Consider the following 23,199-nt stretch of genomic DNA (forward strand, 5'->3'; position numbering starts at 1 on the left):
CATCGTCTACGGCCACTTTGCTCACTCTCAAAAACCGCCTGCGGTTATTCATAAAGAAAAAGATTGGTTTGGAAAAAAAAAATGACACGGCGCGATAACGCCACGCGTCTTTTCATCTGTTCTCGTTTCTACGTCTCATGAACCCCGTCAGCGGTGCGCGGGTTGCGTTTGAGCAGACTGCTCCCAGTGATGGTGATTTTCCATTGAGCGGTCGTCAAACGCAAGCGAGACAGAGAGAGAAAATCCAAAAAGAAGGAGGAGCTTATCTTGAAGAGAAAGAAAGGGGGAGAGAAAAAAAAAACATCTGCAATTCTCAAGTGGAATTTCTTCCATCATTGTCCAACTTCCCTGAAACCACTCACACGACGTGTTTGGTGCACATCGACAGAAAAGAAAAAAAAACCCTCTGAGGACATTTGACGCGAAATTGAAATACTTTTAATAGGCGTGAGCGTTGCGTATGGTCACTGTTCAAAATGGCGCCACAGTTAGGCGAGGTTGACAAGTACTTTGGTTGGCCAGTTTGTTTGGTTCAGTGCGAAGCCGGTCCAAATGGCTTCCATCTTTTTCCATGTCACAGTGCGAATGCTCAGAAATCAAAGACCAAATATGCGCTGCATCGTGCACCGTATATCACACACACACACACACCTAAATGAGTTTAGGTGTGTGTGTTTGATCAGTGCAACTTCATCTGAGACGGAGGTTGAAGACTTGGTCATTTAGTGGGTAATGCAGGAAGTGTAAAGTATTTCCAGCTGTGAAGCAAGTTACCATGCGTGAGTTAATTGAGTTAAAGTGAGTTAATTATTTCATTGCATGCATCCACACTAATTTACACTTGATCCTTTTTATTTATTTTTTTTAAATAGCATCCCTGCGGTCTTTGTGACTTAATTTACCAATGGAGCTCAGAGGACTATATTGTAACCATAACGTGGGGGTCTGTGGGGGGGGGGGGGGGGCATTTTTAACGTGGGCCTCACAATCTCTCTCATTTGTCTTCATTGCCAACACAAAAACAAGCTGGATATTTCTGTATATCCATGATTCTTGTTCTCATTCTTGTAAGGAGGAGCCACGGAGTAGCAATTTTCCAAACAATTGTTTATCGCTAGACGTGAAACACTTCCTCGTTCCTTTTTTTTCCCCTCTTCCACATCATCCTACTCCGTATAGTACCGTAGTTTCTCTGAATAGTAATTTTACTGAGTTCTAAAAGCAAGGATCCGGATAGGCTGAGGACCTTTATCGACAGGCAGAGAAATGGTGATGTGGTTGCCAAGTCCTCAGCAACGAAAGTCGCTATTGGCTCTCTTAAAAGTGGATTGGAAGTTGATCAAATGTCACTGGCATCCAGAGTCAATCTTTTTTTTTTTTTCATCAGAAAAATATTAGTTTATGATTGCCAGTGGGCGGCGCGTGGTCCAGTGGTTCGTGGGTTCGATCCTGGCCTCCCTGTGTGGAGTTTGCAAGTTCTCCCCGGGCCTGTGTGGGTGTTCTCCGGGTACTCCGGTTTCCTTCCACATTCCAAAAACATGCACGGCAGGCTGATTGAACACTCTAAATTGTCCCTAGGTGTGAGTGTGAGCGCGGATGGTTGTTCGTCCCTGTGTGCCCTGCGATTGGCTGGCGACCGGTTCAGGGTGTCCCACGCTTACTGCCAGAAGACTGCTGGGATAGGCTGCAGCACCTCCCGCAACCCTTGTGAGGATAACGCGGATCGGAAAATGGATGGATGGATGATTGTCAGTGTGTGTTCTGTAAACCAAACATGATGAGATTTAAGTTACCGATGGGGTTACCGATTGTGTGGGTGTTGAATCAGCGTCAATTGTACATGTCCTCTGTTGGAATTATCTCACTCCGTGAAAACCATCGCATGAGACCAGTGATTCCCAACAATAGTTTTTTGGGCACATTGGTGCGCCCGACCAAATCACGCAGCAGAGCCCACACCACCGTTCGAGCAGAGTCTTGGAATTGTCGCTGGTTGCTTTTTTTTCCCCCCCTCCAACAGGAGACGTCTTCCTCCCATTGCTCTTCCTTCCCCTGTAAAAAGAAAGCCTCCTCCCACGGACTTAGCGGGTGGAAAAAATGACACGGCAGCAGACTGAAATACTTGAGTAAAAGTGCTCACAGACAGTCTGATCCAATGGAGGGGAGAGGGGGCAAAAAAGACTTTGCGTTTCAGTTGCATTTTTTTTACCGATTTGTTGATTCCGATGAGGAAAACAACGCAAAGACATGAGCTTGATTTCAAACTGGAACGGGAGTGTATGATTATAAACATATGGAAGGCATTCAACCATATTCACACAGACACACACACAGAGACACATATATCTATAAATGCAAACATGTTTCAGATACCCTTATATGGTAATGAGTAGAGCCCTGATCATTAAAAAAAAATAAAATAAAATGGTTCTAGCTACAACACCATTTGACCAATCGTCCAATCAGTCAAGTTGTCGTCTGCAACTTCCCATTTAGGCTCACTGCGCAAAAAATGGCACACGCCTGCGAAGGGATGAATTGCATCGTCGCCATCTTGAGTTAGCCTCATCCCATTGATTGTCCTGGTAGACACTGTTGGGAAAAAAAAAAAGGTTGACACTTGGGAATGAGTCAACCAATGTGTGTCCATTCAATGCGATGAGACTGAATGTTGTCAGTCGTATGATGTATGAGAACCTGATCAGTCAAAACTCAATAAAATTGCTAATAGGTCTCTGCCTGGGCTGAAGCTACCTCGTTTTTTTCCTTCTCTCCATCTGTAAAATCGTTCAAGTGTTGAGCAGGTCTGGAGGAGTCGTTTGACTTCCTTTGTTGTCACACTTACTGCTGTCGTGACTTGAAAATTGAGTCTTCCTTGACAAAGAGAAAATGATCGTGTTCGATTTGTTGACATGATTAAATGTGGTTTCACCAATGAGATGCTCCTCCTGTTTAACATCAACCACGAACCTACAAATAAAATTTCCCAATGTTTCAAATTGCGGATGGTGTGATGACAATGGTGTGATATCTGAATGGAAGCAGTAACATTCAGGACAAAGCATTGTCGAATAATGACCGGGCTTTTCCGAAATCGCTATTCTGCTTTTTCCAAGGTAGGTTTGTGGTCAGGCATGAAGGAGGAGGGTGAAAAAAAATGTAACCCTTTTTTTTTCATGCTCAAATTTGACCTTAGCCTGTCAGCCACCTAGCTCAGTGCAAGGCCATAGTTGACCTCTCAGAATGAAATTATCTCAATGGCTCACAATTCCTGGGTTCAAGCATAAAATGCAAGAATCAGACGAAGGGGGAATGTTCAAAGTACTAGTTTGGTATGTGAAATGGAAGAGAAAGCAAAGAGTTTCCAGAGGGGGGTGGGGGGAGCAGCAAAAGAGTTTCCTCCCCCATGAAAGCTGAGCCAGTCCACATCGATCGCAACAGAATCAAAGGGGTGGGGCTAATCGAGGACTTGGGGGGGAGGAGCTAATATGATGTCTCTCATTGCTTTGAAGCTTTTCCTTTTCACATTTTCCTCAACTCCGGTTCTATTTTCACTGGCGCTTGAAAAGTATTTTCTCAAAACCAACCCTCACATTCTCTTAACTCACGCTCGTATTCTCGAGACTTGCATGCCCTTTGTCAAAGAGAGAGAGAGAGAGAGGGAGAGACAGAGAGCAAAAGTCTGAGACTCCAAACAGCTGAATTCACTTAAATGTGTTCCTCATGTGCGCAGTAATATACGGAAAAGATTTCATCTCCCCTCACTTGTTAGGCTTAACCCTTCAGAAGTCAACACGCGAGCTATTTGCCTAGCTAGCTAGCTAGCTAGGCAAATAGCTAGCTAGCTAGCCAATACCCAGCTAGCTAGCTAGCTGGGTACAGCAATCTTTGAAGGATTGCCGGGTACAGGTCTGTCTACTTTTGACACTACTCTCATCCGTACACAAACTTTTGAAAAAGCCAATGGCACATAATTCTCCAAAGACGTTTCTCAACTAGAAGCGAATCAGTGGCAATCACTCCTTTGCTTCAATTGAATTAATGAGTTTGTAACCATTTCCTCCTTGCGGCAACCATTCAAACATCCAAAGCAAAATGAAATGACTTAACAGACATTCTCTTGCACTCCTCCCCCCCACACTCCTTTGCTGTCAGACCACAATGCAGTGCTATCTAGCAATTAGTTCCCAGCCTTGGACTCGGGCAACATTGTATAGGGATATTTCTGTCACGTTTATTATGCCTTTGCTAACCAGACTGTGAGTCATGTGGACATGCAAGAAAAATCTAACCATGGGTTAGTTCCAGCCAAGGGAGGTTCCTGCTTTGAATTCACTATCCTGCCTTTGACTCTTCACTTTCTCTCGCTTTTACACTGACAGAAAAAAAAAACATTCAGGTGAATTGATTTCACTTTTACAGTAGTTTCACAAGGGGGGGGGGTCTAAAAAGCAGCCTCAAGCTTGCTTGTTTTTCTTCTAAAAACTTCTTTGGCTGCAAGCATTCTAACCCCGACTTTTACTCTCGCACCCTCTGCAAAAAGTGACCCAGGAGCAGCTCTTTAATAATACCTCCTTCCTTCTTCCATCCCTCCCCTGAGCCTGAAGATGTGGTGGTGACCTGATACGGATGTAGACGTTGAGGAAGAGAGAGAGAGAGAGAGAGAGAGAAAAGTTACGTTAGCGTTACGGTTTAAGGACCAACTGAAAGGAGAGAGGAATTACATCAAGAAAATGAGATGAGGTGCATCCCACTTAAATGTGGAGTGGAGAATTGGATTAGAAACACTGAAATGAAACGAGAGTCCCCTTAAAAAAAAAAAAATTATGACAGGCCCGCATTTTCCTTCCTGGGCGCTGCGCAGGCTGTCATTGGGTGAATGCTGCTTTAGGTCTCAGGCATGCTGCTATGCCCTCGGGCCTGTCGGGAGGAGGCTTCTTCGACTTTGCGTTGCCTTTGTGACGGAGCCTCTCTTGCATCCCTCGACTCAACTTAACTGCATTGATAGAACACTTTCAAACAACCACCAACAACCACTGTGTACAAAGCGCCAAAACTTGAATCTATACCGACCCCATATGCACCCACCACTTTTGTTCCCATTTTTTCCCCCCCAAGGGCTCAGCTCAAAGATCACAAGGCTAGCTTCACCATAAGATTCGAGAATAAATAGGGGAATGATATGCATTTTTTTTAAAAGCAATGTTTGCTAATTGTTTTAGTGTATGGTATGAATAATAATAATAATAATACATTCTATTTACAAGCGCCTTTCAAGACACCCAAGGACACTTTACAATTCTCTTTCACAGCGGAGAAGAATCACACCGTTTCTCCTCCTTTGTGAAAAGTCCTCTGCAGAGAAAGAGAGAGAGGGAAGGAAAGGCTACCAAGAATACAGACTGTAATTTAAAAACCTCAACTCTTGAATGTCTGCTGTGCATGTGTATGCGCATACGTACGCGCAGCGCCCTCTTTAATTAGCTCCTCCGGAGTCAGAGAGGGCAGAGTGTCTGAACCTTCCTGTGCATCCCTCTCTACCATTCTCTCTATTGATTCTGGATCACCTCTGCCCCCCCCCCCCCATCCCCTGTGAGTCAATTCAGGACATTATACTATAGGTATGTAAGTGAATGCTGTCTATCCCATTCACCACAACTGCCTCTATCAAGAGTCCGGGGAAGCATTCTGCTGACATGTTGCGCCCTAACGTGCTTGCAATTCATGATCCGCTCTTGTAATGAAAAATAAAAGCACAACTGCGGAATGGTGGTTACCCTCAAAGCTTTTGTACATGTCGTTTTTGATGTATAACTCTCAACTTATTATGAACACATCTTTCTGACTGTGGAAAAATTATATGAACCGACCCTGGAATCCAAATATGAGAAAATCGGAGGGTACCTTAGTGAGTGGACTACCTACTGGGACCGATATTGACTCCTGTTGTACTCCATCGCTGCATCATATGAATCCTATGAAAGTAATTTTTGGCGAAATCCATAGGCTGTCACGTCAGCACCTGCGCTTTCCCAAGCAAAGCTGAGATAAATTCGATTGATCATGTCTGCTTCACAGTTATGAGGTTCTGGGTTTGAAACTCAGATGAATGGGTAAGGTAGGTCGTTTGCTAGCTCGCTGGCTAGATTCATTCTTTACTTATCCAACAGGGAAAATTAGATGAATTAAATTAACAGTTTATCACGGCACTTGTAGAGATGATATGATGACACTCATGCTAACTTTTCAATAAAAGCAATTTCATATTTTTTTTTCATTATTATTTCTCTTGCCAGCAGTTGAAGTGCCAGCCGGGAATCACTCCACCCATCAATCCCCTGCGTTTTTCCTCAGCTTCTGATGAGAAATATGAAACCCTGAGACTTGAGGTTTGCTCGGAGGAGGGGGGAGCCAATAGTCGTGCAGCACATCTGGAGGAATCTGTCGGCGGGGCTCACCCCACAATACTCATAATATGAGGTAAAACATGTAAAATGGACCATTTGTACACCAAAATGGGGGAAAGGCTGATTTTATGAATACATCTAATTACATTACCTCTGTCTGAGATCGCCTTGTGAGGTTGAAGCTTGTGTGAAAAGGGTGGCACTGTGATCATTGAAGAGCATTTCATCACATTTATATACGATTCGCAAAGCATTTCTGGAGTGCGTTTCTCCATACATGCAAAAAAGTTTCACTAAAATGTGTAAAAGTATTGCACTCGTGTGCTGTGTGCGAGTGAAAAGTTTTACTTGAATGCGAGAGCATTTTAGCCGTATGTGTGAAAGCATTTTGTCAGGGTATGTAAAAGGATTTCACCGGTGTATATGGGGGGAAAAAAACTACCTCACTTGTGTATGTGTGAGAGGTCATCCGGAATTATGTTGTCCCTTTCAAGCTTCTAAATTTTTTCTGAGTTTTTCATGAACGTGACAAGTTCAAGGATGATGATGTGGAGCTTCAGCGACTTCGTTGCTCCTCTGCGTCTGGTCCACCCCACCCCCGAGCCGCTTCAAGCAAACATGAGAATGTAACTCAGCACTGACTGGGAGCTCGGCCATCTTTAAAACACATTTCATCTCGCTCGCCCCTCCTCCCGCCTCTTGTCTCTACGCACATCTCCGTCCTTTGACTGAGGGAAATGAATTTGGGAGTGTTCACCGGTTGCACAGAAGGGTTGTGGGGAGGAAAGTGCACTTTTGTCCGTACAGGAGAGCCATCATAATCCCCTTCAACGCCTCTTGACTGATCATCCCAAGTGCATTGAGTACATTCATAATGAAGCAGTTAGCACTGTATTGAACCAAATGGTGTTTTCTGTCTGTATGTACGTATGCATGCATTTGCCGATAGAAGCTCTTTGGCGGAATGCTTATGCTGAAAGACCGTATGGCTGTTGTGAGTTGACGGCATGTCTGGTCATGTGGACAGGTGAGCTGCAAAGATGTGAGCAAGAGCGTTGAGAGAGAGAGAGAGACTTTAGTGGGCTTTTGCTTGTGACGTGGATCGTTGGGAAGATGCATCAAACACATGGTCCACACATGGAAACGGAGAAGAAAGAATTTGCACGAATGTGATATCAAGCTGGAAGACTGAGGAAAAACAGGTTTAGGGCATTGAAGTTAAATTCCAATTCAAAGGTGTTTCGTCCACGGTTTTCTAAATCCAAACGCGAGTTATTTTGCCGTTACGCACGCTGGGGGCTTTTTTACGCGCGAGCGCGCGGTCTAAGTTGAGCGTCCGATCTCCTCGAGCCGCGCAGAGGAGAGAGAAGCGTGTGGAACTCCCTATCCCCTTTTAAACGTCCACGCTGTCCACGTCCTCAAAAAGAATGGATCTAATTAAATCGATGCACTCGTCATCACGGGACAGATTTTTTTTCTTCTTCTTTTTTTTTGTTTTTTTTGGGGGGGGGCAAACGTGCTCCAGTGGCGGCGGAGAGGAGGCTGGGTGATGCAGGACCACATGACTAGGCCAGGGAGAGAGGGATGGGAGTCAGATTGGGTTTCTCGTCTCTCATTGGCCGGGGGGCTGACTTTTGACACGCAGACCCGGGACCCTCCTGCCGTATAAATAGGCCTGATAGAACTTTATTATTCTAGCATCACGGCTGCAGGCTTCTGCTAAGTTTGGAGTTACTCGCGTCACCTCAACTGTATGCCTGCTTGAAGGTGGTTTAAAAAGAGGGGCACCGCAGCACAAGGAGTCTGCATGTCTATTTAGACATGCTCAGCTTTGTGGATACCCGGATTCTGTTGCTGCTTGCAGTAACTTCATACCTAGCAACATGTCAATGTAAGTTTTATCATATCTGCTCTTTTCTCTCCTGGATATTTCCTTCCACCTACGCTGCTTGAGGATTTTTTTTTTTTTTGGCTTTTGTTTTGGAACTTACTTCAACGTCAAGACAGACAGCTCAGATCGTTGCTGCTGAGTTCATACAGAGGAATCTTGGTTTTGTTTTTTCGTGGTTTTTTTTCCAAGGATACAATAATTATCATAGGAGTAGTTGCACTGCTGCGAGAGAGAAAAAAGAAAAGTTTGGCTTTTGAATGAGATGTCGAAAGTAGTCGGGAAAGCTTTTAGTCCTTTTTAGAATTCATTCAAACGTTTTTCTCCTTAGGTTAAGGGAAGAAAATATTTGGGGCGTTGTACTTAATGTTCCATCCAGACATCCAAGGGTGAAGATTAATTGTAGGAAAAATGTACGGGCGCCCTCCTGTGGCCAGTAGTGCGAACTGCACCTGTAACCCAATTTGATTGAGACTAACTTGAGAGCAGTCAATGAAAACTTAAAATTAGACTGACCGGTATTACATGATGCATAGGTTTTATTTTAATTGATCACATCATATACATTATATTTACCCAACATTTTTACTAGAATCCAATAAATTGAATCGTGTGTTACTCAACTGCAAACGAATGTCATTCATACAGTGCATGATTTGTGCTTCTTCAACAGAAACCTTTCAGTCTTTGAAATACCTTAAAAGGTTGAGATGAACTTTCTCTCGTCACTCGGCGTGCCTCTCTGCGCCACCTTGTGGTTCAGATTGGACACGCCGCTTTAGAGTTCATAGGGAGGTCCTGCGCAACCCGAAGTCAAGCGGGACTTGCTGGTCCACATTCACAGATGCTCCCGGTGTCCCATTCGCGCTGATGCACATTGTAGCACTGTGAGACATGACAATTAGATAACCCAAATTCATTTGACAACTTTGAAGAATCCCTTCAGTCTGTTTGCGAACACACATTTGACTAACAAAGTAGAAAGTACATTCACTTATATCACGCATTCGAGTTACAACACACTGCAATTGATGTTGTTTCGCTTGTTTGCGATGACTGGCTTGACTTGTCCCTCAAGGCATACCTGTCCAAGCCTGTTGGGCTTAACAGCAGCCCGGAATGCTTTGATTGACATTTCAAGTGGGCTGTGACCAATGTCAGCTTATGAACTCCAAGCACATGTCTAGCAAAGAAACCTCCAAGAAGTAGTCACATTTGTTCGGCCTTACAATACAATTGTGCATATGGGGGGCATTGTAATCGAGATGTAACCGATATGATTTTTGTTTTAGCTAGCAATGCGGGTGGTTTTTTTTTTCCTATTGTGTTGCTTCTGTTCTAATGGTGTATTCCCTTTTCTCTCTCTCCCCCCCCCCCCACACACCCTCACCCTCCTCTCCCTCCGCTTCATCTGTCATCTATACAACGATGCAGTCTTGGTTAGTACACGCATGCACGCCAACATGATGAAAACAACACAGATGTTAACAGAGTGTTTGTTACCTTGTTGTTGTTGTTTTTGCCCCCCCCCCCAAAAAAACACGTCCTTAGCGCAGCTAAAGCTTCCTCTCGTCAGGTCCTGTGCGATTTGAGCAATCTCAACCACAGTTTTTGGATTTATAAATTTGTGCCCCCCTCGGCAGAGTTATTCTTGCCTTCCTGTCCTCGGGTAGGTGAGGATCTGACTGGCTGAAGACTGTGTCAAGGAAAGCTTCAACCAACCAGGCACCCTCAGGGGGTCCGCGTGGCACAAAGGATCCTTTCTGAGGGCTGCAGCGAGGGGCAGCGGCCTTCCTTTGCCTCCTCGTCACTTCAGCCAATGATTACATTGAGCAAACATGTCTGATCTCAGATATTTCAATCAATCAACGACACCGTTTTAGCATTTTGAATTTGAATCTGCAGTCCAGTCGGAGGGATTCTGCATTCCCACGTGCCGACTCGCCATTGAGATTGCCCAAACTTTAAATTTCATCCAGCTGCAGCAGCACCATTTGAAATCTGCTACATGCCTCGCTCTCATCTCAAAACAGTTTTTATGCGGACATCATGCTCGTAGTGCCGAGCATTTGCTCAGTCCTGCCGTTGCTCAGCAACCCCCCCGCGCATTGCCCGAATCAGACTTTATCGCGTATTAACACAAAGGCCTCAAACCTCTCCACTTTTGCAAGCAAAGCAGAGAGGACGGCGCTATATAAAGACGTTCATCAACTTAGTGAAAGATGAAACTTACATCTGTGTATCTTCTTTTCCATCTAGGGTGTGAAGGTGAGCACATAATGTTTATCATATGTGTGGTTTAACACCTGACAGCATGGCACACCAAAGCAAGAGAGTTTAAGCATAGAGGCACTCAAAGGGCAACGTTTGTTCTGTCCCAGTCAATGAAAATGTGTCCTAACTTGCTTGTCCTGCGTCTCAAAGGTCAAGTTTGTTGACATGCGCGTTTCATTACTGTAGTGGACCTGCTCTGCATCTAGTGCTTTATTGAGGGCGGCGGCCGCTTTGAAGCAGTTCAATGCTAAGACATCTGGTCTGTGTTTTTAAGCTGACTTGCTTATTTTCCTGCCGCAGGGCCCCCGAGGAGACAAAGGACCTCGAGGTGACAGGGTAAGCTGAAATGGCAATTGAATCGTATTTCACGGTGTTTCATGTCACTTGTTGCATATATAAATTAATTTTTTTTTTTTGGTAATGAGAAATGTTGGACGTAGAACATCTGTTGACATGGTTTGACCTTCTAACCTTGTTAGGCCACATCCCATTTTGCCCCACGTCAACATAGTAGCTACGCTATCGTTTTTGAAATGCAGTCACTTCATTCAGCTCAGAATGATTTTGAGCTTTATTTTCGCAGTATTTTGCGATATGTTGCATAGGAACCAGTGAGAATGAGACCAAAAGGAAGTTTGACAGCTCAGCTCATGGCCCACGTGTCTCTGTTGTGTAGGGTCCCCAGGGACCTGATGGAAAAGATGGAAAACCCGGACTTCCCGGCCCCGCTGGCCCCCCTGGACCCCCTGGACTCGGTGGAGTAAGTCCCCCCAACCCCCCCCCCCCCTTTTTTTTTTTGATGATTAAAAAGTCAAGCAACCTCCAAAACATTCACTGACATTTTATTGACCGCGACGCACATGCGTGTCCTCGCATAGAAAGTGATGCTTTGAACAGTGCACCTGAAAAGCATATTGACGTGATCCTAACGGTCGCGGTCATAGGTCAACTGTGTGTCACAATTCCGTACTCCTTGAGTCTGGTGACATCACTCCCTCTTAAATCGGCATGAATTTGACTCGCATGGAAATCCCTTAATAATATTCTTACCCATCAACATTTTGCCCCCATTGGCTTATTTGCATCCACTGACTTCATCCAGATGTTGTTTTGATTTTGCAAATAATGGACACTTTTTTTTTAATGTCTTTTGCAGAACTTTGCTGCTCAGTACTCTAAGCCTCCCGATCCAGTTTCACCCATGGTGAGAGCCCGTCACTTGTCACACACTTGTGACTGCACCAGAGTCACATTTCAGAAACACACCATTGGACTAAACATGCATGACCACATTTTGTTGAGGTTCCAAAGCATTCCATGATTTTTTTTGTTTAACATATCACACATATTTTTTTTTTCCCCCATTAGGGTATGATGGGCAACAGAGGACCTCCCGGACCCCCTGGACCCCCTGTAAGTTTCGGTTCGGACTCGGATCGCAATCTGGTGTTACACTCGCGCCGCTGGCATGATCACGACTGAAGGCCGTACTTCGTATTCTGTCTTAACAGGGACCTCAGGGACACACCGGACACCCTGGTGAGCCCGGCGAGCCTGGACAGACTGTAAGCTGAATACTCTCGAAATTCAAATATGTGTAGGAGAACTTTGGTGACAAACATTCTGGTTTTACATCAAAGGGTCCCGTTGGTCCCCGTGGCCCACCCGGACCTCCTGGCAAATCTGGAGAGGACGTAAGTAAACAATGGTGTCGACACGGATCCAAAGTGCTCTTTTTTTTTTCCTTGTTGTTCTCATGGGATTGAATGGAGCCATTTTTCCACTTTCAGGGTAACAACGGCAGACCTGGCAAGCCCGGAGACAGAGGTGCCCCCGGCCCTCAGGTAAGCCTCTGGCTTGACTACTATACTTACACTTAATGGCGCAAATACCAATTTGTCTCTAACATTGTCTTTTGTTTTGAACTACAGGGTGCTCGTGGATTCCCCGGAACTCCTGGACTTCCCGGAATGAAGGGACACAGAGTAAGTCTTGCACTTTGCTTGAGGCAGTCTGAACAAAAATGGCGTCAAAGGGGAGAGCCAAATCATAGAAAAGTGAATTTTTGTTGTTGTTGTTGTTGTTTGGATCCACCAAAAGATAGCTAGAGCTATTCCTAGCTCTAAAAAAACGTTTTTCAGAAGGAAAAATATTTGCTTTGGTACACTTGAAGCTGCATTACATTATAATTCAATTTTTTTCAACTACTTACTTAGCAAAACATTTCAGCTAAACTAAACGGCCCCTCAATCTCAGGACATATAAAACAACACCATTCATTTCCCTTTTGATTACTCCCAAATCTTCACGGCCAACATTTCATTAATCTTTTCCGCGATATCACCTTTAATAACCTTTTTCCGTGTTTCAGGGTTACAATGGCTTGGATGGACGCAAGGGAGAGCCTGGTGCCGCTGGAGTCAAGGTAAGAAAGGGGTGAACAGACAATAAATATGAAGGTGATTCTTCGTTCTTCCATATTGCACACATGACACTTTCTCCTTCATAATCTAGGGTGAGGCTGGCGCACACGGAGCTGCTGGAAGACCCGGACTTGTTGTAAGTGTTTCTTCCTTTCCTCCTTCTACTCAATGAGCCGAACATTGCGTGAATGAACACGGTCTGGTTTCTTTTCCCTCCATCCAGGGACCTCGCGGTCTGGCTGGCGAGAGAGGTCGCGCCGGCCCTGCTGGCCCTGTTGGTGCTCGTGGTGCTGATGGCAACACTGGACCAGCTGGTGCTGCTGTAAGTACCGTCTCGAGCTAAAGCTGTTGGCCACGTGACCCAAAATGGTGCCCATCATACATTAGATATGAAGCTATATCTTCTGACTCGGTCCGCTGTTGCTCTCCACAGGGACCCGCTGGTGCTGCTGGTGCCCCAGGATTCCCCGGTGGCCCTGGACCCAAGGTAGGTCTCGATGTCACATGCTCCCTCCCGTATTCTGCCTTTAGAATTGAACATCTGTTTAATGATCACTCTGACTTGTTCATCTTCTGCGTTGTTCTTGATTGTACTCTGTGCAATTGTTCACGCAGCTCCTTCTCAAGTCTTGCATAACAAACTTGAAGCCTTTCCGAAGCGCAGATAAGAGAGGCTCTGTGCATTGATGGCATGTTTTCGGTCATTCGTAGGGAGAGGTTGGATCCGTTGGTGCTACTGGTCCCTCTGGACCCCAGGGAGCTAGAGGAGAGCCCGGTCCCAATGGAGCCGTTGGCCCCGTTGGTCCCGTTGTAAGTAAACTGCTGTTGCTCACCATTTGTTTTTGTTTTTTTGTGATTAATAACTCCTTTAGAAATAACGATCGCTTGTGTTAGCTTGTGGTTGAAATTGAGTGTGAATTGTTTTCTTGTTTTTGTGTTGTGTTTACGTATTGGTGATTTATGTTCTTTCTTAGGGTAACCCTGGTGCTAATGGCCTGAACGGAGCCAAGGGAGCCACTGTAAGTGTTTCGAGAATCTATGCTGTCTTGATCACACATTGACACATGGAATCCTCCCTAAAAGGTTGCTCAGTGGTACTCAAGTGGCTGTCCTTTTTAGGGTGCTGCCGGTGTTGCTGGAGCTCCTGGATTCCCCGGACCCAGAGGAGGACCTGGACCTCAGGGACCTCAGGGTGCCGCTGGTCCCAGAGGCCTGGCTGTAAGTTCACATTCACACAATCACGCAAGAGCAAAAAGTTGCATCGGTTCATCCATATAAATTGTGTTGTATTTTTGCTGCACCTGTTTTAGGGAGATCCCGGTGTTCAGGGTGTGAAGGGAGATGTTGGTGCCAAGGGTGAGCCTGTAAGTTTTGAAGACACCCCACTCGTGTTTTACTCTTTTCCTTTTTTGCGGGTTGACAATTGGTTAATTGTTTTGTCCTCCGTTTGCTGCCTTCTGCAGGGTAGCGCTGGACCTCAAGGAGCCCCCGGACCTCACGGTGAGGAGGGCAAACGTGGACCTACTGGCGAGATTGGAGCCGCTGGCCCCGCTGGTAGCCGTGGATCCAGAGTGAGTGGATGGTGGTGATCGTTGTATCGGATGCCGTCTTGCTTTGGGGATCACCTGACAGCCCTTGTGTGTCTCCTCTAGGGCGCTCCCGGAAGCCGTGGAATGCCCGGTACTGAGGGAAGAGTTGGCCCACTTGTAAGTAAAAGCCTTACACGTGGATATGCCACTCCTCTTGTGTTGCTCCTGGTTTTTCACCTCACGGTCGATGTCACGTAGGGTATGCCTGGTGCTCGTGGAGCCACCGGCTCCGCTGGAGCTCGTGGACCTCCTGGAGATGCTGGCCGTGCTGGTGAGCCTGGTCCCGCTGGTGCCAGGGTGGGTATTGTTTCTTTAATTCCTCCATCAGCATCACTTCAGCCTAGCAAAAAAATCAGCTCTAGCATACAGACATTGTGATGCGTGTTATCGGTATTGTGTTAGGAAGGAAAATCCTGATTCAATAACAGCCGCACCTTTAACCAGAAATGCGCATTTTTAACAGGGTCTCCACGGAAGCCCCGGAAGCTCTGGACCCCAAGGAAAGGAGGGACCTTCTGTAAGTAACCACCTACACAGAATGTAAAGTACCAAAAAAAAGAAAAAAAACAAGCTTCCATGCTCTGGTCATGCTAATCGTTACCGTTTCCTGCTGTAGGGTCCTGCTGGACAAGATGGTCGCACCGGTCCTCCCGGCCCAACTGGACCTAGAGGCCAGCCTGGAAACATTGGCTTCCCTGGACCCAAGGGACCCGCTGTAAGTAGAAGCAAGACCAACTATTTGGACTAATAGGAGAGAAGAAGCAAGTATATCCTAACTCGTTGAATCGAATGTTCTCTAGGGTGAGCCTGGCAAACCCGGAGAGAAGGGAGCTAATGGAGCCACTGGTCTGAGAGTAAGTCACATGACTCACAACAACTTCATGAGAATAATATGATACAATATGATTGAGCACGTACTCAGCAGTCTATTGTTTTAATCATGTCACCGTCTGTGTGTAGGGACCTCCTGGCCCCGATGGTAACAATGGCGCCACTGGCCCCATGGGAGTTTCTGTAAGTATCTGTGTCCCATTTAACCATTTCAAGGCATCATTTATTGAGTTGTGTTATTATACCACGTTATATTAAGCTTGAGTTCCTCTTTACTATTGTAGGGCGGTCCTGGTGAGAAGGGAGAGCAGGGACCTGCTGGATCTCCTGGTTTCCAGGTCTGAATCCCATTATTTGCGAGCCATAACTTAGAACAGCACATATTTTTACATTGGGAGGAAAAAAAAACAATTCACTCCAGTTGACTTCAAAAAGTGAATACAAGGTTCATTTCTACCTTTAAATGGAAGAGCACTGAATTGATCAGCCTGTCACTATATGTCACTGGCATAGAAAGATATGACCTTAGATAACAGTTCAAGTCAATAATTTCCAAACCAATTATGTAAAACCGGATAAATTCCCATGCCACACCTGATGATCTCTCACAGCACACAGGTTGGAGATCATTGGTTGGGTCATTTGTAGTTACAAAATTCATTACATTCTGCTTTGAGTTCAATGTTAAGTGATGATTGGATGCTTTCATAAGTACCCGAGCATGCAGCCAGACATTCATGAATTACAACCAATTCAGCCTACATACAGTATGTTGTCATACTCAAGTATTTTTACACCATCTCAGGGTCTGCCTGGACCTGCTGGCGCTGCTGGAGAGGTTGGCAAGCCCGGAGACAGAGTAAGTACCCGTCCGAAACGCACATCGAATTATGCTACGGTGTGTGCAGTTAATGCATACCAAGCTTACACAACACGTGCCCCTAACAGGGTGTCCCAGGAGACCAGGGAGTCGCTGGACCCGCTGGTGTGAAGGTATGAACTTGGTTTTCCAGATTACACTCATTTGATAATGACCCTTGTTTCGGATGCCTTCCACATATGACTACTCGACTTTCCACTGATAGACTCTGTGTGATCCAACAGGGAGAGCGCGGTAACCCCGGTGCTGCCGGATCTGCCGGACCTCAGGGACCCATGGGAGCCCGCGGAGCTACTGGAGCTCCTGGTGCTGATGGTTCAAAGGTAAGACGTTTGCCGTTGAGAACCTGTTCGGCCAAGGGTGTGGACGTGACCCTCAATGGAGTTTCTACTAGAGTGTGCGAACATGACTCCTTCAAAATAAAACGCTTCAAAGCAAAAATGAACCCAAACTTTTCCGATCCACTTCCAGGGAGAGCCTGGTATTGCTGGAGTTGTCGGTGCTCCTGGACACCAAGGAGCTAGCGGCATGCCCGGAGAGCGTGGAGCTGCTGGACCCGCCGGAGTCAAGGGAGAGAAGGTCTGCGCCAAAAGTCATGACAAATCTATTCACGCGTATCATCCGTGGCATTTTCAGTCGTGGGGCTTACACAAACGTTCACTTTTTTTTTCCTTCTTTTTCTCGTATAGGGAGAGCTTGGACACGCCGGACCCGACGGCAACCCCGGAAGAGATGGTGCCCGTGTATGTGCTGATCCGATCCTCAGTCTCTTCCGTCTCAAAGCGTAGACCTTCCTTACCGTTTTCAAAGCAGAGCCGTGCTCTTACGCATCTTCTCTGATTGACTTCTAGGGTCTCCCCGGAGCCGGTGGCCCCCCTGGTCCCACAGGAGCCAATGGTGACAAGGCAAGTATAGAACAAAAGATGCGAGGAAAGTCTTAGGTCTCTCGCCACTCTCCGTTGTCCTTAATATTCAACCCCACTCGGTGGGGATTTTCAATCACATATCTGTATGCATCCCAGCATGACGGAAGCCAAGAAGTAGCATTCACATCAGCTTCCGTTCTCGTCATCAGGAAAAGACCAAACAACATATTTGTTCTCGATATCATGGTGTATCACCTCACACATGTACTCGTAGATGACGCGGTATGCTCTTCATACTTTGTCTTTTTGTAGGGTGAGAGTGGATCTTTCGGACCTTCTGGACCTGCTGGAGTCCGTGGTGCCCCTGTAAGTTGAGATCAATACCAATCCCAATGTTTATGGTGAAAGATGATCTCTGCATTATTTTGCTAAGAGAGAGTATCTTTCCATTCAACATAGGGTGAGCGTGGAGAGGTTGGACCCGCTGGAGCCCCTGGATTCGCTGGACCTCCTGTAAGCTAACATCCTCACATCTCCGAATCATTACCCGTGATAAACACTGAGGCCATACAGAACGGAATTAGACACTATAGCCAATTCCTGTCATTGCTTCACCCTACAGGGAGCTAATGGACAGGCTGGAGCAAGAGGAGAGCGTGGACCTGCCGGAGGAAAGGGAGATACTGGCCCCGCCGGACCTGCTGGACCCGCTGGACAGTCTGGACCTGCTGTGAGTAGAACATTCAGTCTGGAGCAATGCATGTTGCTTTGTCATTTCGGGTCATAGCACACACTCTCGTGAATTATAAATGACTGTTATGATTGGGAATTTTTGGTTGACACTCGTGTGAAATTTAATCTGACCAATTTACCTGCCTTTCAGGGTCCTTCTGGCCCTGCTGGAGCTACTGGCGCCCGTGGAGACAATGGCCCTCAGGTGAGCAATGAAAACCCAGCATTTCTTCCTTGGCACTTATTACACTCACAAGTATCGAAGTAAGTACGTTGATAATCACAAAGCGCTTCACATCGAGTAATGAAGCCTGCCTAAACAAACGTGCTTGAAAAGCTGCTTTTTTTTTTTTTTAAATGGCAGCTTCCGTTTTAGTGAGCCACGGTGCCAGTTTTACATGAGAAAAATCTCACGCAACACCAACCTGTCAAAAACGATGAGTGAATTAAAGATGATCTCAAAGCAGATTTACTCACAGGAAGCCGTGACTTATTCTGTTGTATAAACGGCGACAGGTGGATACATATAGTGCCGGTTAATTGTGTCGTGTGCTCTCTCGTGGGAGGGCATTTCATTTTTCTTTTGCCTTTCACTCTACTGTACATTGCTGGCATGCATAGATGAACACAAATATATTTTCAATTAATGCAGTGGCCAAGGAGTAGTCATTTCCAGAATAATAAGATTAATCAATACGTTTCTTTGCATGCACTACAAAAGTCCACACCGGATCATTTTTGTTAAAACAATTCATTAGTGACTGAAACTTTGCATCTTGAATGAGTCAGTGCAGTCAAATTTGCCATTTTGACTCCCCCCCCCCTTCCCCGACTATGGCCGTATAATTGATGTTATTTTTGCATGATAGGGTCTGACTGGTTTCCCTGGAGCCGCTGGCAGAATTGGCCCCGCTGGACCTGCTGTAAGTGCATTTTATGTTCGTTCGGGGTCGTTGAGAGCAACCAAAATGTAGATACCCAAATTTCACATGTTCTCCTCCTCTCAGGGTATTGTCGGACCCGCTGGCCCCGCCGGTCCCGCTGGTAAAGATGGTCCCCGCGGTATGCGTGGAGACGTTGGTCCCGCTGGCCCCGCTGGAGAGCAGGGTATGGTTGGACCTTCTGGCCCCGCTGGAGAGAAGGGACCTTCTGGAGAGCCTGGACCTGCTGTAAGTTGGAGTTGCCCGAGCCACATGCGCGCACATTTAACTCGGCTAGTAGTCGTCGTTTCGTTCATTTCATGATGCTGCGCTTGGGCTTAGGGTGCTCCTGGTGCTCCTGGAACTTCTGGACCTCTTGGTCTTCAAGGATTTGTTGGTCTTCCTGGCGCTAGAGGCGATCGTGGTAGCCCCGGTGGTCCCGGTGCTGTCGTGAGTATTGCCATTTTCTGATGACGTTTTTTTTTTTTCTTCATCTGCGACTCCCGCCATAAGCACATTACTGTAACGGAAATGATAGCGTTTGGGGGGGAAAATGTTCCCACCATTATTCATGATAGACTTGGTTACATCCTAGGGAGAGCCCGGTAGACTCGGACCTGCTGGTCCCGCTGGTGCCCGCGGCCCCGCTGGCAACATTGGTATGCCTGGTATGACCGGACCTCAAGGAGAAGCTGGACGTGAGGTACCATCATCCAGTTCTGACACCATCTTATCCTGAAATGATAAAAAAAAAAACACCTGACGAAGTGATGAGAAAGTACAAGGTCTTGAGTTTTAAACTTGACATTGCTTTACAGGGTAACAGTGGTAACGATGGACCTCCTGGTCGTCCTGGTGCTCCTGGAGTCAAGGTATCCAACCAAACTTATGTCTAAAAAGACAAAATATATATATATATATCTTTTCCATTTTGATCATCACCTGCCCACTCCTGCCGCGCTTAGGGAGACCGTGGTGACCCCGGTCCCGCTGGTATTTTGGGAGTTGCTGGTGCCCCCGGACCTGCTGGCCCCAGCGGAGCTGTTGGAAGACCTGGAAACCGTGGAGACTCTGTATGTTACCGCAGCTAGGCCTCCACATTGCAAACAGCACCCAACATTTATTTTTGACAAATATATATTGACTGGATGTCAATACCGCAGGGCTTTACCGGACCTTCTGGACCCGCCGGAGCCGCTGGAGCTAGAGGTGCCGCTGTAAGTAGAGCTACCATCATCATACTATCACGGTTAACGCCATGTCCTGTTCAAACGACACGGTGCCATTTATGCGCTTGTATGTATTCTAGGGACCCGCTGGAGTCCGTGGCGAGAAGGGAGTTGGTGGAGACAAAGGAGAGATGGGAATGAAGGGTCTTCGTGGACACCCTGGTCTCCAGGGAATGCCAGGACCTTCTGTGAGTGAAGCCTACCACCGTGATACAGAAGAAGAAGAAGAAAAAAACTAAACATTGTCCTTATATCAGGACGATGGATTATTTCTGACAGCACTAAAACATTTGCATGCAGATATGTTGCCGGACAATGTCACTTAAAGGCATCTCTCCGTTTCCCTTCAGGGTGCCCCTGGTGACACCGGACCTGCTGGTGCTAATGGACCCGCTGGACCCAGAGTAAGTGAAATGTTGATCATTTCGCGTGGCGTCCATTGTAACCATCGATTGTTGGGCAGGTTCGAGAGTGCGATGTAATGGCTTGCACCCAAGATGGATGGACTATACTTATGAACATGCAGAGTGGATTTGCTTTGAATCTAGATCTGACCAAGATGTTTTCCTCCTTTTTCAGGGTCCCGCCGGACCCCACGGACCTCCTGGTAAGGATGGTAGAGCTGGTGCCCATGGTACTATTGGTGCTCCCGGTGCTCGTGGAGCCCCTGGACACATCGGCCCTGTTGTAAGTATACTTAATACTTTCCATACGCAGATGAGCTCTGTTATATTCTTCAGATACATATCAAAGCTCTCCCTCACCTCTATTAGGGTCCCCCTGGACCTCCCGGTCTGCCTGGACCTCCCGGCGCTGCTGGTGGTGGCTACGATCTGTCTGGATACGATGAGTACAGAGCTGACCAGCCCGCCATGAGAGCCAAGGATTACGAAGTTGACGCCACCATCAAGTCCCTCAACACTCAGATTGAGAACCTGCTCACCCCTGAGGGTTCCAGGAAGAACCCTGCCCGCACATGCCGCGACATCAAGCTCGGCCACCCCGAATGGACCAGCGGTAAGTCGGACATCTTTGGGAAATCCTAGCCGACATGAAATCATGCCGTGAAACCAATCGCAAACCTTTGGGCTTCGCAGGATTCTACTGGATCGACCCCAACCAGGGTTGCATCAATGACGCCATCAGGGTCTTCTGCGACTTCGCCACCCGCGAGACTTGCATCCATGCCCAGCCCGAGAGCATTGCCAAGAAGAACTGGTTCAGAAGCACAGAGAACAAGAAGCACGTCTGGTTTGGAGAGACCATCAATGGCGGAACTGAGGTGAGTTGCTGCAAAGAGTCAAAACCCATCACCTGGTTTTCAGAACTTCAGAACAAATGCGCTTTATTTTTCTTTATTTTTTACAGTTCACCTACAATGACGAGACCATCAGCTCTCAGAGCATGGCCACCCAGCTGGCCTTCATGCGCCTGCTGTCCAACCAGGCTAGCCAGAACATCACCTACCACTGCAGGAACAGCGTTGCCTACATGGATGCTGAGAGCGGCAGCCTGAACAAGGCTGTGGTGCTTGCCGGCTCCAACGATGTGGAGCTGAGGGCTGAGGGCAACAGCCGTTTCACCTTCTCTGTGGTGGAGGATGGTTGCACTGTAAGTAGCTCTTTCTTTTCCGCCATTGTTATCCAGAGCGCCCGGTAGAGTCAATGCAAGTTTTTGCTACAATATGACCCCAGGGTCATTTTGATTCGGATTTTTCTTTAGATTATTGTATTTTTTAATTATACATTTATAATTCAGTTAGTTTTGGTTAACTTTTTTTTTGAGTGAATTTGCTACATTTAATTAGTTTTAGTATTAGCTTTAGTTTTTTGTATATGGCGTATTTTTGTCAAGTGCAAAATTTAAAAGAAAAAAGGCGACCAAATACATTTCCCAAACCACTGTGTGCCCTTTTTGCAGTACAACCTAAGTAAATACATTTAAAATGAACCCCAAAAGCTCATGTGCGATATGAATTGACAAAGTTGAAACACATTTTTGCTCTTATAGCGAATTTTAGTTTGTTTTATTAATGTAAAATGTAGCTTCAGTTTTTGTTTCTTTTTTTGGACTCTTGTTTTTATTTTACTTCATTCACGAAAATGTTTTTTCAATTTTAGTTGTAATTATTTCGTTCATTAATGATGATAAGCTCGTCTGAGCCATGTGTCTTGATCAGCACCATTCTGATCTCGATTCTCTTTTCCCCATCCCCTACCCCCGCAGAGACACACTGGTGAGTGGAGCAAGACAGTGATTGAGTACAGAACAAATAAACCATCTCGCCTGCCCATCCTCGACATTGCACCTATGGACATTGGTGGAGCTGATCAGGAGTTTGGTTTGGACATTGGCCCAGTCTGTTTCAAATAAATAGACTCATGATAAATTAACACCCCAAAAGAGAGAAAGAACGAAAAAAAAAAAAACCCAAAATCTCTGCCCTTCTTTCTGTGTTTTTTTTTTTTAATGCTGATTTCTCACTGCGCAACCACTTGCTTAAGATGGGCAACTATCGGAGAGGACTGAACGGACTGAACGGAGCGATTGTGCAATGCAAATTAATACAGCAACCCAAAGGAACGCGGGAAAACACCTTGTTGTGGGACATCATGTCATCCTTTTGTAAAAAATAAAAGAAGTGTAATAAAAACGCTGAAAGTAAGCATCACTTTGTGGTCTTTGTATATCTTCCAAAGAGGAGGTTTAAAACCACAATTTCCATGAAAATAAGGTTTAAACTACCTCATGCATGTGCTTAAATAGGCAAAACCAGGGTCCACAACAGAGATGTTTGGGCTTCTAATGCTTCAAGCGTTGTCTGATATCAGAAGGTGTTTGGTAACTTGAAGCAGAGATCAATGGTGCTAATCTGCAGCTGTGGACAAAACCACTCTTATCTGTATTATTTTGTATTGATCTTTTAGGAGTCTTGCATTAGTCCTCTGATAGGCTCCCACTTTAAGCAGGTGGAATACCCCTTAACCTGATGTCCAGTATTTGTTTCATGGTTTTTTTTGTTTGTCTTGAAATTTTACTTTGTTTTGGGGTTTTGTTCAAGCTTTACCCTTCAAATCACACATCCAGAGTTCATACTGACATCCCATTCTCATCCAATTCTGAATGCATTTTCGGCGGCCTATCTCTCAAGAATGACATC

General features: G+C 46.0%; 1 protein-coding gene across 5 annotated transcripts; it reads left to right on the forward strand.

Annotated features, from left to right (window-relative positions):
• The first annotated feature begins 8,084 nt into the window (after positions 1-8,084).
• Positions 8,085-22,704, forward strand: col1a2 (collagen, type I, alpha 2). 5 transcript variants are annotated; one of them, XM_052071818.1, is made up of 49 exons: positions 8,085-8,298; positions 10,844-10,905; positions 11,246-11,329; positions 11,726-11,773; positions 11,938-11,982; positions 12,081-12,134; positions 12,210-12,263; positions 12,360-12,413; positions 12,501-12,554; positions 12,941-12,994; positions 13,084-13,128; positions 13,216-13,314; positions 13,426-13,479; positions 13,704-13,802; positions 13,967-14,011; positions 14,112-14,210; positions 14,303-14,356; positions 14,456-14,563; positions 14,645-14,698; positions 14,780-14,878; positions 15,045-15,098; positions 15,198-15,296; positions 15,382-15,435; positions 15,542-15,595; positions 15,697-15,750; positions 16,218-16,271; positions 16,361-16,405; positions 16,517-16,615; positions 16,764-16,871; positions 16,982-17,035; positions 17,144-17,197; positions 17,471-17,524; positions 17,618-17,671; positions 17,781-17,888; positions 18,042-18,095; positions 18,760-18,813; positions 18,898-19,059; positions 19,153-19,260; positions 19,406-19,513; positions 19,629-19,682; positions 19,776-19,883; positions 19,974-20,027; positions 20,120-20,227; positions 20,390-20,443; positions 20,619-20,726; positions 20,813-21,056; positions 21,137-21,321; positions 21,408-21,650; positions 22,266-22,704. In XM_052071818.1, exons 1-49 carry the CDS (start codon positions 8,229-8,231, stop codon positions 22,410-22,412), a joined length of 4,071 nt encoding a protein of 1,356 aa, XP_051927778.1. In that variant the 5' UTR covers positions 8,085-8,228; the 3' UTR covers positions 22,413-22,704. The 5 variants fall into 5 exon arrangements, with proteins under 5 accessions (XP_051927778.1, XP_051927776.1, XP_051927775.1 ...); XM_052071816.1 differs by lacking the exons at positions 8,085-8,298; positions 18,898-19,059 and having other exon boundaries at positions 10,740-10,905; XM_052071815.1 differs by lacking the exons at positions 8,085-8,298; positions 18,042-18,095; positions 18,760-18,813 and having other exon boundaries at positions 10,740-10,905.
• Positions 22,705-23,199: the final 495 nt, after the last annotated feature.

This window comes from Hippocampus zosterae, chromosome 7 (genome assembly GCF_025434085.1).
Source record: "Hippocampus zosterae strain Florida chromosome 7, ASM2543408v3, whole genome shotgun sequence".
Classification (NCBI taxonomy): Eukaryota; Metazoa; Chordata; class Actinopteri; order Syngnathiformes; family Syngnathidae; genus Hippocampus; species Hippocampus zosterae.

Excerpts from the sequence above, each read along its gene's own strand:
- col1a2 (XM_052071818.1), top strand. The coding sequence starts at position 8,229 with ATGCTCAGCTTTGTGGATACCCGGATTCTGTTGCTGCTTGCAGTAACT. Across the intron at positions 17,036-17,143 it reads CCGGAAGAGATGGTGCCCGT|GGTCTCCCCGGAGCCGGTGG; the intron begins GTATGTGCTGAT and ends ATTGACTTCTAG. Across the intron at positions 21,322-21,407 it reads CCATCAATGGCGGAACTGAG|TTCACCTACAATGACGAGAC; the intron begins GTGAGTTGCTGC and ends TATTTTTTACAG.